Source organism: Erpetoichthys calabaricus, chromosome 2 (genome assembly GCF_900747795.2).
Source record: "Erpetoichthys calabaricus chromosome 2, fErpCal1.3, whole genome shotgun sequence".
Lineage (NCBI taxonomy): Eukaryota > Metazoa > Chordata > Cladistia > Polypteriformes > Polypteridae > Erpetoichthys > Erpetoichthys calabaricus.
The window spans coordinates 170,005,839-170,018,814 of NC_041395.2; the positions used below are offsets into that span (position 1 = coordinate 170,005,839).

Here is a 12,976-nt window from a genome sequence, read left to right on the forward strand (position 1 = left end):
TTATATTGTATCTTATTTGTTATCGTACTGTATTCTGAATGTACTGTAGTGATAGTTTGTGAAGAATGAAATATAGAATTAAAGGGACATAAAAACATACTGTAATCACCAAGAGCAGGATTCATAGCTTTCCAAAAGCAAAAATTTTGATTTTTTTTTTGGAAAATAACAAGTTTCATTTTCTTTTATGTGATAGTTAATCTGGGAAAGAAATGCTCTTATTGTGTGCATTTTCACAATTTAAATGTGTAGTCATCATGTACTTCTTAACAAAATATATAAAGTGAGTAATGGCTAATAAACAGCAATGTATCAATCATGTAATGTTTTAATGTCTGCTGATCTCAAGATCTGAATAATTAGATGAATGACAATCAATATATATGTTGCCAAAGACTTGACTTTACCTTTTCTAACTCTGCCAGTGCTTTGACTGCATTGGCCTCTCTCTCTGAGCCCTCCTCAACATTCTTCAGGATGTTCTACAAAAGACACACAAACATGGATTATTCAGTCTCAAAGTGCTTGAATTCACTGCAATGTAACTGAGGTACTGCACAGTAAGGCCTGAAGTGTACAGTGGAGGTGGTCATGATTAGCAAGAAGATGTAAGGATTAGGAGCCAAACCAAAGGCAGGAGGGGATTTCAAGAGAACATCAACATCAGGAGATTTGAGGTAAGAGCTCACCTAGAGGAACAACGTGGCACAGAGTCTGTATTGTCTTGTTTTTATCTGTTTGCTTACTCTACTGGGATAAGTACTCAAAAGCTGGAAGAAGGTAAACAAAGCCTAACATTACCTTAACCTCTGACCTCAATTCAATATTATTTAGGGAGGGCACATTATAAAACACAGACCTAATATACTGGGAAATAGGCCTCTGGCTCCCACTTTACTTTCCTAAATTTGCCCCTTATCTGAAGATGTCTGATTATTGGGGCTGCAGAATGGTTACCACTACTGTCGTGATTTCAAAGGGCTCTCACCCCCAAGTTTTTATTAATGATTCATTAGTATTAGTTCTCTTCTTTTTCCTATGTTCTATTTGAGTTTTATTTCTGTAAATTGTTCTTAATTGTTTATTATTTACTCTTAGTTTCTTCAATGTGTTTAATTAATTGTCTTCTTTGTTTTTTTTTAAATATTTTACACTTAAGGTGAATTGCAAGAATCTTAACTAGGTAACAGTCGTCAGGCACTACAATCAGGATGATAAAAACTCCAAGCTTCCACTGCCTCAGTGCGGTGGCATTAGCTCTCAATTGTGTTCTTCTGCTCCCTTTTGTGTTCTTTCTTTGCAAGTTTAGTTCTCGCTTTGACCATTTAACTTTGTATTTTCGTATTTTCAGTTTTTTGCCATTGTTAGTTCATTTAATGGTCTTGGGTGTTCTACTTTGTTATTATTGGATTCTTAATTTCAGTTCTCAAATTCTGCATTTTGTTTAGGATTGTGGACTTTTGTTTTCAGGTTTTGCTGTGCTTTTGGTATATTTTGTACTAATATTTTTGTTCTTATTGTCTTTCCTTAATAAGTCTATTCAAAGTTTATTTCATTTGTGGTCAGGTTTTTGATGTTTTTTTCTTTAAAAGAACAAAACAACAGAGGCCTCACAGCTCCAGAGCTATGGCTTTGAACACTGTTGATTTGAAGTTGGTGCTTTTTTCCAGCAGCTACTGTATGTAACCCAACTTAGTGACGTGCAGATGTGTTAACTTGTGATAATAAGCTGGACTGTGGGAATAAGGGTGGGTGTGTGAGCATGCCCCCGATAGACTGCCCTCCCATCCAAAGTTGCATCCTGTCAGCTCTTGATGCAGGTGGAATTGCTTTGATTTCTCTCAACCATAAATTGGGCAAAAAGGGTTATTTTAGTGTGGTGTCCTGTGGTATTTGAAGCACTTCAGATTCCATGTTGAATTTTACAAAGTTACAAAAAGTTTAAAAAGTAGCCCTTTTCATTTTAGTTCAGTACCTTCAAAACTCTAAAATAGAAGATACCACTAAACAGCAAACTTCTTCCATCAGGACAGTTGTTCACTTTCAATCACATCCCTTTGAGTCTCAATAGTGATGAGCAAAATGATATGTACGAAATCGAATTTGCAATTTAAGATTTACTTTGAAAAAATTTTCAAAATAGTGTTTTACCACAAAAAAATATTTGTGTCATTAGCATATACTGTACATAATTTCATGTTATCTTCGATCTTTGAAACCATATGCAAAAGCATGGCAAAATGTATTCTGTCACAATCAGTAGAAAGTTTGGCACAGCTAGAAAGCATTTACAGTGCATCCAGAAAGTATTCACAGCGCATCACTTTTTCCACATTTTGTTATGTTACAGCCTTATTCCAAAATGGATTAAATTCATTTTTTTTCCTCAGAATTCTGCACACAACACTCCATAATGACAATGTGAAAAAAGTTTACTTGAGGTTTTTGCAAATTTATTAAAAATAAAAAAACTGAGAAATCACATGTACATAAGTATTCACAGCCTTTGCTCAATACTTTGTCGATGCAACTTTGGCAGCAATTACAGCCTCAAGTCTTGTTGAATATGATGCCACAAGCTTGGCACACCTATCCGTGGCCAGTTTCGCCCATTCCTCTTTGCAGCACCTCTCAAGCTCCATCAGGTTGGATGGGAAGCGTCGGTGCACAGCCATTTTAAGATCTCTCCAGAGATGTTCAATCGGATTCAAGTCTGGGCTCTGGCTGGGCCACTCAAGGACATTCACAGAGTTGTCCTGAAGCCACTCCTTTGATATCTTGGCTGTGTGCTTAGGGTCGTTGTCCTGCTGAAAGATGAACCGTCATCCCAGTCTGAGGTCAAGAGCGCTCTGGAGCAGGTTTTCATCCAGGATGTCTCTGTACATTGCTGCAGTCATCTTTCCTTTTATCCTGACTAGTCTCCCAGTCCCTACCGCTGAAAAACATCCCCACAGCATGATGCTGCCACCACCATGCTTCACTGTAGGGATGGTGCCAGGTTTCCTCCAAACGTGACGCCTGGCATTCACACCAAAGAGTTCAATCTTTGTCTCATCAGACCAGAGAATTTTCTTTCTCATGGTCAGACAGTCCTTCAGGTGCCTTTTGGCAAACTCCAGGCGGACTGCCATGTGCCTTTTACTAAGGAGTGCCTTCCGTCTGGCCACTCTACCATACAGGCCTGATTGGTGGATTGCTGCAGAGATGGTTGTCCTTCTGGAAGGTTCTCCTCTCTCCACAGAGGAGCTCTGGAGCTCTGACAGAGTGACCATCGGGTTCTTGGTCACCTCCCTGACTAAAGCCCTTCTCCCCCGATCGCTCAGTTTAGATTGGCCGGCCAGCTCTAGGAAGAGTCCTGGTGGTTTTGAACTTTTTCCACTTATGGATGATGGAGGCCTCTGTGCTCACTGGGACCTTCAAAGCAGCAGAAATTTTTCTGTAACTTTCCCCAGATTTGTGCCTCGAGACAATCCTGTCTCGGAGGTCTACAGACAATTCCTTTGACTTCATGCTTGGTTTGTGCTCTGACATGAACTGTCAACTGTGGGACCTTATATAGACAGGTGTGTGCCTTTCCAAATCATGTCCAATCAACTGAATTTATCACAGGTGGACTCAAATTAAGCTGCAGAAACATCTCAAGGATGATCAGGGGAAACAGGATGCACCTGAGCTCAATTTTGAGCTTCATGGCAAAGGCTATGAATACTTATGTACATGTGATTTCTCAATTTTTTTATATTTAATAAATCTGCAAAAACCTCAAGTAAACTTTTTTCACGTTGTTATTATGGGGTGTTGTGTGTAGAATTCTGAGGAAAAAAATGAATTTAATCCATTCTGGAATAAGGCTGTAACATAACAAAATGTGGAAAAAGTGATGCGCTGTGAATACTTTCCGGATGCACTGTACGTGCAAGCACTTTGGATTCACTTCTCTGCTCCTACAATCCATTGGCCTGCAAATGTGGCTGCCGATGAGTCAACAGAAGGATTCTGACCTGGATCAGCTACTTCAGTTGGGAAAGTGAGTGCAGATACCCCAGTGAGCTGTATGGGACAAAACCGGTGGTGTGAATGTGCAGGCTGGCAGATAAGAGCACAGAGAGTCGCATAGAAGGAGATGAAAAGATCAGGGAGGTGTTAGATGGCAACCGAGGAAGCAGACTGCAGTTTCAACTGCAGAATGACCCTTAAAGAGCAAATTTTTAAAACATCCAAAACCTCATTTTTATATTGTTTCAATGTTAGCAATCACATGCAAAACAAATTTTATGAGCAATTTTGCGAAATGAAACTCTGCTGTTTTGCTCATCACTGTGTCTTACAATCATTAATTTTCCTGCACGTGGCTTTCCAAGTACACGTTTAACTGGATCCCAAAGTAAAAAAGGAAGATTATGAGTATAGTACTCCCATTGGCATTGTTTTTTACTGTATGTGAGCAAGTTCTCTAACAGAAGAGAGAATTTCCATTCTGCTACTCGCTGATTGGTTTTAGTTCTTCTGATAGCCAAAGCCTTCTTTCCTTTTTCTTTTTTCCAACAGTCTCTGTAAGAGCTGTGACATTGCATTGACTGATGTGTTGCTGTGCTGATTATGAAAGATGAGCAAAGTTAAATAAGGCTTCCCTGTACACTTAGACAGGCCAAAAATTTTTGATTTTTGAGCATGTCTTGAATGTGATCATTAGTGATGAACAAAACAAGCAAGTTTCAATTCACATACATTTTCATGAAACTGATACTAAAATTAATTTTGTATTTAAGAAATGTGAAATTGTGATATTATAGTCAGGGTTTTTTTCCTGGCTTATATTTAATTTCCTGTTTGTTATTAAATGTCATTATTATTATTCATGTGATGTTTGATCTTATGTAACTATTCTTGTTTTTGTTTTCTTAATATTCATTATTTAGAATGTATGTATCACTTATTTAAATTGTTTGAATGTATCCCTTGTGTTTCAAGGGTGGAACCTCAGGAGGCAGGGCCACCATGACATCACTACTGAAGGACTGCCCTCAACATTCACACTGAGGTTGAGGAGATGGGCCTAGTAGAGTGGCATTAGAGTTGTGGAGTAAAGATCTTGCTCTGAGTATTGTGCTGGATTTTCCAGTTTGCTAAAAATTTTATTACTGGTTATTGAAATTTGCTATTGGATTGTGGATTTGGACTTGTTTGCCTTTTTAGCTATATCCTTTTGCCCCTTTTTGGCTTTGTTTTACCATTTTCTGTTATTCTTTTGTTTAATTAATACATTTTTTGAATTTTATGAATACGGTGCAGTGCAGTTTTTTTAAAACTATGGTGTGATATTTTTCATACAAAGACACATTACAGTGTTTTCTTCACAGGAAATTCTACACTGGAAGCCACATCTTTAGAATATCCATCACTAAGTTTGTTATAGTTGACAAATTGGGGTTCAGACTAACAGAATATGTCTGGAGGCTTAATAAAATGTCTACATGTGACAGGAAATGAGCCTAGTGATCCACATATACATAATAATAATAATTCATTACATTTATATAGCGCTTTTCTCAGTACTCAAAGCGCTATCCACACAGGGAGGAACCGGGAAGCGAACCCACAATCTTCCACAGTCTTCTTACTGCAAAGCAGCAGCACTACCACTGCGCCACCTGTGAGGACAATGTGGAATTACTGTATGTAAATGCTTCCAGTCATATTCTTGTGTAAATGTCATGAATTTTGCTGGAAGCAAATTGTTTGGGAAGCAAAAAAAAAAGATGAGTTTCACTGCAAAATCAATTTTGCACAAATCATTTCACTCCTCTCTAGCGATCATTCCACTGGGTTTACAGGGATGGATTTAAAATGAGCACTGGGAAGGAGTGCTGCTTCAACCACAAGAGTCCTCTGTCTGTTTCCTCCCAGTACAAACAGTGGTGACCCATATAAAGAATGGTGTCACCCCAGTTGAGTCCACAATCCATTGAATAGCTCGTTTGTCTCTAGATCACAACTCACACTCACCATAATACAATAGTCACTTTCGGCAGTGACATTAACTAACAGAATACACAGGCCTTTCCCACATTTGGCTCCCACCCTTCATTTTCTTTTGCCTTTTCTTTTAGCTGCCTCATTCACTTCTTGGTAGCCCATGGTGCACCACTCTGGTGTCTACCCCACCATTTAGGACTGAACTATTTATGAATATGTTGAACAATTTTCTCAGTTAATGCAGACTGTAGAATCTCAAAATTCTGAAAGGTATCAAAGAATGCAAATGCCAAGATAGTTGTAGCCCAGATCCTAATCCATCTACTCACCCTGCGATCTCATTGCTTTACCTGAACAAGCAGCTTGAGTTTGATAATCCTCTGAAAGGGAAGGATGAGAAAGGAAGTGAAAGGCAGTCCTTTGCATTTGGGGTCTCTCTCAAGCTGAGCTATCACCTCCTTGAAAGTTGTGTTTTCCTCACTGAATAAACACAAAACAATGACGTTAAATTACAAAGCCTACTGGGATCAGCACCCATACTATTAACACATCTAAGTCCCCTTTTAAATGTAGTCATGCCCAAGCTCTCTTACTTATCTTTTACATTGTCTAAACCATCTTAGTAGGAGTGTACGTGGTGAATTAAGCTCAGTTTTATCCTTCTAACATCCTCACCGCTCCAGGAACCTGGGTGGAAGTCCCTGATCATTCTTTGTATAAACTTTTCCTTTATGCCCATTTTGTGTTTCCTCTGGACACTTCATGTTCTTACCATATCCCAAAGAATTACACATTAGACTGAATGGCTGGCTCTGCGTGAGTAAGTGTTGGTATGTGAGTGACTGTGCCCTGTGATGCACTGGCATCCTGCCCAGGGTTCATTCCTAATCTGGATTCTGTGAACCTGAATTGGAATAACTGTTTAAAAATATGGATGAATGGACAGACTGTCCTTCTTTTGAGAAATAAGGAAATTATTATGAATTGTGGCAATTTAATTCCCGGAATGCACCTTTAAATAATATACATATGGAACTGTGCACTAGTGACTACTGTCACCTTCAAAGTACTCCTCTTGTGCATCTATATACTGACTTAAACAGTGTTCCCATTTCTGGAAGAAGGCCTGGAACTCATTTTCAATATTAACGTCCATCATTAATAATAATAATAATTCATTACATTTATATAACGCTTTTCTCAGTACTCAAAGCGCTATCCACACAGGGAGGAACCAGGAAGCAAACCCACAATCTTCCAGTCTCCTTACTGCAAAGCAGCAGCACTACCACTGCGCCACCTGTGAGGACATTGTTGTTCATTGTTGTTTTTGGCTGTTCGCTTCTGGGGTCATCCATCACATCTTCTCTCCCATCTTTGAACCTCTTATGCCACTCAAACATGCTTGACTTTTTCATAGCATCTTCACCATATGTCACTTGTAGCAGCTGTAAGATTTCAGTAGTGCATTTGCCGATTTTCACACAAAGTTTAATATTAATATTTGTACATTGCTCTAAATTTCGATCACCCATTTTTACGCCAAAGTGTACACGCAGACATCTATTACCTTCTTAATATCTAAATAACAACTGGCTCTATCAACATGCAGTTTACTCATGTATTAGTTCAAACACGAATACTCATGTGATTTTGATACAATTACGTCATGGGTGACACTACACGGCCAAAATGGGAATTAAATTGTCACACCTCGTACATCTTAACCAATAGGTGAGTTCCCATAGATAACCCTAGAGGACGCTGTAACAAAAGAGTGCAAGCTATAGATGAATATGCAGTGCTCGATATCTAATGTGACATATGGGTAACTATAGTGTTAGTCAAGTGGTGGCCATAATATTGTTAGGAAGAGACATCTACAGACCACACTAATTTTCACTGGGCCAATATGGGGATGCATTTACTTCTGTCAGTATTTTTTTGGATGATGAAATGAAACAAACTGAGGGAAGTAAAAGCACATTCTACATCCTAGTTAAAAATCAATGTAATGTATAAGGTGGCATTGCTATCCTCTTTAGGTTTTAATAACTCTTTGTAGCTTGACATGTTTGATAAAATGTCTAATGAACATCATCATATATCTTCATTTAATGTACACTGCTAAAAAAAAACATGATCATTAATCATCCATCCATCCATCCATTATCCAACCCGCTGAATCCGAACACAGGGTCACGGGGGTCTGCTGGAGCCAATCCCAGCCAACACAGGGCACAAGGCAGGAACCAATCCTGGGCAGGGTGCCAACCCACCGCAGGACACACACAAACACACCCACACACCAAGCACACACTAGGGCCAATTTAGAATCACCAATCCACCTAACCAGCATGTCTTTGGACTGTGGGAGGAAACCGGAGCGCCCGGAGGAAACCCACGCAGACACGGGGAGAACATGCAAACTCCACGCAGGGAGGACCCGGGAAGCGAACCCAGGTCCCCAGATGTCCCAACTGCGAGGCAGCAGCGCTACCCACTGCTCCACCGTGCCGCCCTATCATTAATCATCATAAATTAAAATAATGGAAATTAACAATAGAGTGGAGAGTGTTGGCTTCCGTGTTTCATTGTTTCTCACCATATTCTCCTGTAGGCTCTATCTTGGTACGTTTGATTTGACACATAATTTACAAATTCATGAAAGTATGTAAAGGCGTGGTGGTAGACGATGTCACAGACATCTGATATAATGAAATTCTCTTCAAAACGCTGCTCCAGATCTAATAATAATCTGAAAAAGAAAAAAACAAACAGAGCTCAAAAGACATTCTCTATGCAGTACTTTCCATAAAATATGGCATCATAAAGGAATATGGATATCAGTCAATGATGTTGCCTTGACATTTAATGGGCCAAGAAGTACATAGTGAAGTTAACAGAATGGGACATCCAAAAGACAAAGGTAAGATGGGAGAAAATGAGGTGACACCAAGTCTAGAAGACAGGACTGGCTGAGCTTAATGGATGAATGATACAAACAAAAAGGGTGGTCAGAGTTATGCGTATTTCTTGACAGTGGTTTTCAACACTCACATCATAACCGATCTGCCTGTGAGCTCATGGATGAATTGTATGCCAGAGGATGTGCAGGTAGCTGCTGAAGTGCAGTGGGGTGAACAAGGAGGATTTAGAAGATGCTGGAAAGGATATGAGATGAAGCAGGAACTGCAGAAGTAACAACATGGTGGAAAAGAAGTATTGAGAAATCTATCCCTATCAAATCATACAGCTTTGGAGTGTTGATATTTTAATAAGGGACGCCTTTGTACTGGAAGGACTGGGGGAGAGAGTTTATTCAGGACTCTCCCCGGGAACTCTAGAGGGCAGCCCCCCTGGCTTACAGCGGGGCAACGGGTTTGCAGCATGGAAGCTCAACCCTGCTGGGGCCCGTGACCCTGCCATGGGGCGCCTGGGTGTTTGCTGAGCCCTTCTTTGCAGCACTTCCGGCAAACCTGGAAGTGCTGTTGGAAGAGTGTCAACAACCACCTGGACCACTTCCAGGTACCCTATAAAAGGAGTCAGTGGCCACTACTCAAAAGGCCAGAGTCAGGAGGAAGAAAGATGAAACTTGCCGAAAGACTAGTAGAGGCAGAAGGACTGGGAAAAGGAAGGAAAGAAAAGACTTTGCATAGTTTGGTGCTGTACTGCTCTGGGGAGCAAGGAAAAATTGCTTTCCCATGGCACTATATATATCCTCACTCTATTGACTCACCTCTCACAAAACCCCAAAAATTATCAGATCCTATTATTTTCATTTCAATATTTCAAACTGGCGACGCAGTCCCTTCAACTCCCAAAGTCATCAGTCTGTTATTTTCTTTTCTGATATGTGTCTTTGTTGTCAGTCTTCTCAGTTTGATAATTTCACTGGTTTCAAGATGGCAATATTTATTATATTTCATCCATCCATCCATCCATCCATTTTCCAACCCGCTGAATCCGAACACAGGATCACGGGGGTCTGCTGGAGCCAATCCCAGCCAACACAGGGCACAAGGCAGGAACCAATCCCGGGCAGGGTGCCAACCCACCGTAGTATTAAATTTCAGTGCCCCAGAAACGAAAGCTCTCTGTGATGCATCAACCGCATTGTTTCACATACTGCCCTGTCACAAATAGTTTGATAAATAGAGGGCGGTTTATCACTTGATGCAGAATTTGTGCTTAGACAAACTTGGTTAATTTTACCATACAATTATGTACTGACCCATCACAGACATGTGTAAGACACACTGTTCTAAATGAAAGAGGCTGATAGATTTGCTTGTGTTTGAGAATTGATTCCCATAATTCATTGATAAGAATGGACCATTCATGTGACTGCAACACATTGTCATGTAGAAATGTGGTGGAGTAGAAAGTTGAGATACAGTATTTGCTATAAAATGTAGTGGAGTAAAAGTCAAAAGTATCCACAACTAAATCTACTTAAGTAAAGTACAGATATGTGAAAAATGTACTTAGGTACAATAATGAAGTCATTTACTTTCATTACATTCCACCACTGTTCATAAATTCAAATGTTGGACAACCAGGAAATGTAAGACATTGATCCTTATGCCACCACAGTAAGAACATCGCACTTCGTACACTCTCAGTTGTCAAGTTTAGTTATGTTTTGTTTTTTATCATTTTTGACTTATCATTATTAGAATTATTTGAGTTGTTAATATTTTTCATTTATATTTTTGCGACTGTGTTATTATTTTGTTTGTTGCTTTTCTATGTGTGTCAGTGTAATGTTTACAGCAATGAGACCTTTGATAGTCATGTGGTTCACTACCTGTGATGTCATTGCACCGCTATAAAATATGGAGTCCAAAACTTGAAAAAAAAGAGGGAGAGACACAAAAAAAAATTGTGATTCAATAGAAAACACGTGTCACACACATGCGCTTGAGAGATAACTTCAGGGATATTCAAACAGTAATTCTAATTTGAGCTATGGGTTGCTGCTGTCACTTAATGCCTCTTCTCTTCCTCCTTCTGTAGAACGAATGATAGACAGACAAAACACCAATGACTTCACTTTTGACTTCAAACCTCCTGAACCTCCCTCTTCCGCTCCTCAGCTCATAAAACCGGCTTAATGAACTTGTTCTTCTTACCTTTCTTGTATTGTTTTAAAATTGACTTTAAGTTTTCCCCTAGCTAAAATATTATTAATCATGTCAGTTGGACTCTTCTTTTATCAAAAACATGAAACTTGCAGAAATGTACTGGTGACTCTTGAGGGTCATTTGGCAAGAATAGACAACAGCAGGAAACTACCAGACAGATAAAATAGTAAGAAAAAAAAAATAGGAAAAAACAGGTTGAACTTGTGTTCAGGTGATGAATCTGATAGATCATGACTGTACTCATACAACTTGCTAGAGTTACAGTCTCTTGGAGTTTAGCCTATAGGCTGCTTAGGAGAAGGTTACGTATTCTTACTGATAATGAATCGCCTGTTCCACTATTCAGTTTGACATTTGTACTTTCTCTCCAATGATACATCCTGTAGGCAGCTCTACTTAGAAGTGCTACAGACTGACTAAATTGAAATGCTGATGCAGCTCGCCATGGGCCCTTTGCAGATCAAGTCCAATAGACATGGTCAAGAATATGAATGTGAGTCACTAAGGCCCAAGAAAGAAATGATGTGGCAGCTGCCAGAACAGAAGATGTTACATTGCAAAGACATATCACCACTTACTAAAGCAGTGATTGATAAAATGTGCTGGCATGTAAATATATCCATCCATCCATCCATTTTCCAACCCGCTGAATCCGAACACAGGGTCACGGGGGTCTGCTGGAGCCAATCCCAGCCAACACAGGGCACAAGGCAGGGAACCAATCCTGGGCAGGGTGCCAACCCACCGCAGGGCACACACAAACACACCCACACACCAAGCACACACTAGGGCCAATTTAGAATCGCCAATCCACCTAACCTGCATGTCTTTGGACTGTGGGAGGAAACCGGAGCGCCTGGAGGAAACCCACGCAGACACGGGGAGAACATGCAAACTCCACGCAGGGAGGACCTGGGAAGCGAACCCGGGTCCCCAGGTCTCCCAACTGCGAGGCAGCAGCGCTACCCACTGCGCCACCGTGCCTCCCCCATGTAAATATATTTAAAATAAAATTCATTGAAGAGAAATACCGAATTAACTATTATACCCAACATATACTCGCTGCAGTTCCACAAGAACACATCCTACCTCTCGCTGACCTTCATTACATCCAGAATGTTAGAGAACATGAAGTGCATATCAGATTGGCTGAGGCACTTTTTCAGATCTTTGTTCTCCATGAAGTGGGTCACAAGCAACTCCACACTCTTGTAGTAGGAAGCCTCTGAGGTAAGCAGCTCAAACATGGCCTAGAGAAGAACACAGTGGCATTAGAAAAGTCTTAAAGAGCAGACGAGAAATGAGACCTCTGGGGTGGGATGAACAGTTCTCACCTAATGATTTGTCATATGTTTTAGATATGCTTAGAAATACTTGGTTTGCAGAGCTTGACAGTGAGAAAGAAAATCAAAGTGTTGAGAAAAATGTTTCTGGGTATCAAAGGGAAGCATTGCTGTTGGATAGGTGAAGATTGGATTCCTGAAAGAACTCACGGATACACTTCTGTGAACTGTTGAACCTGAACATATTCAAAGTCAAAACCAGAAATCAGCAATATATTTGGCCTTACTAGGGGCGAGGGCCATCGGAAAAAGTTCACTTGTAATTAAACAAATTTGTTTAAGTTGAAATCTTAACATAGTAAGATTGTAATAGTTGCAGAAAATACGACTTTCATCATTGTACGGTCAGTTTTCACTTTCTTTGTAAACTTTGTAAAAGCTTTGGAGGCTAAAGTTCACCCCAGCATCATCAGGTGCAAAGGAAGAAGCAACCCTGGACATGGCAGTAGACTATCACAAGGCACACGAATGATGCATCTACCATCACTTATAGTGAGATATTTCAAAGTT

The 12,976-nt window shown here is 40.0% G+C and overlaps 1 protein-coding gene across 2 annotated transcripts in view; it reads right to left on the minus strand.

Moving 5' to 3' along the window:
* Positions 1-12,976, minus strand: part of ngef (neuronal guanine nucleotide exchange factor) — an 82,815-nt gene that overhangs the window by 22,135 nt on the left and 47,704 nt on the right. Inside the window, exons 7-10 of one of the 2 annotated variants that reach the window (XM_028794761.2) lie at positions 12,213-12,373; positions 8,582-8,734; positions 6,327-6,456; positions 408-482 (exon numbers count right to left, since the gene is read on the minus strand). In XM_028794761.2, coding sequence (XP_028650594.1) covers positions 408-482; positions 6,327-6,456; positions 8,582-8,734; positions 12,213-12,373 — 519 coding nt within the window. The remainder of the gene's footprint in view (positions 1-407; positions 483-6,326; positions 6,457-8,581; positions 8,735-12,212; positions 12,374-12,976) is intronic. The other variant, XM_051923556.1, reaches the window with a different exon arrangement.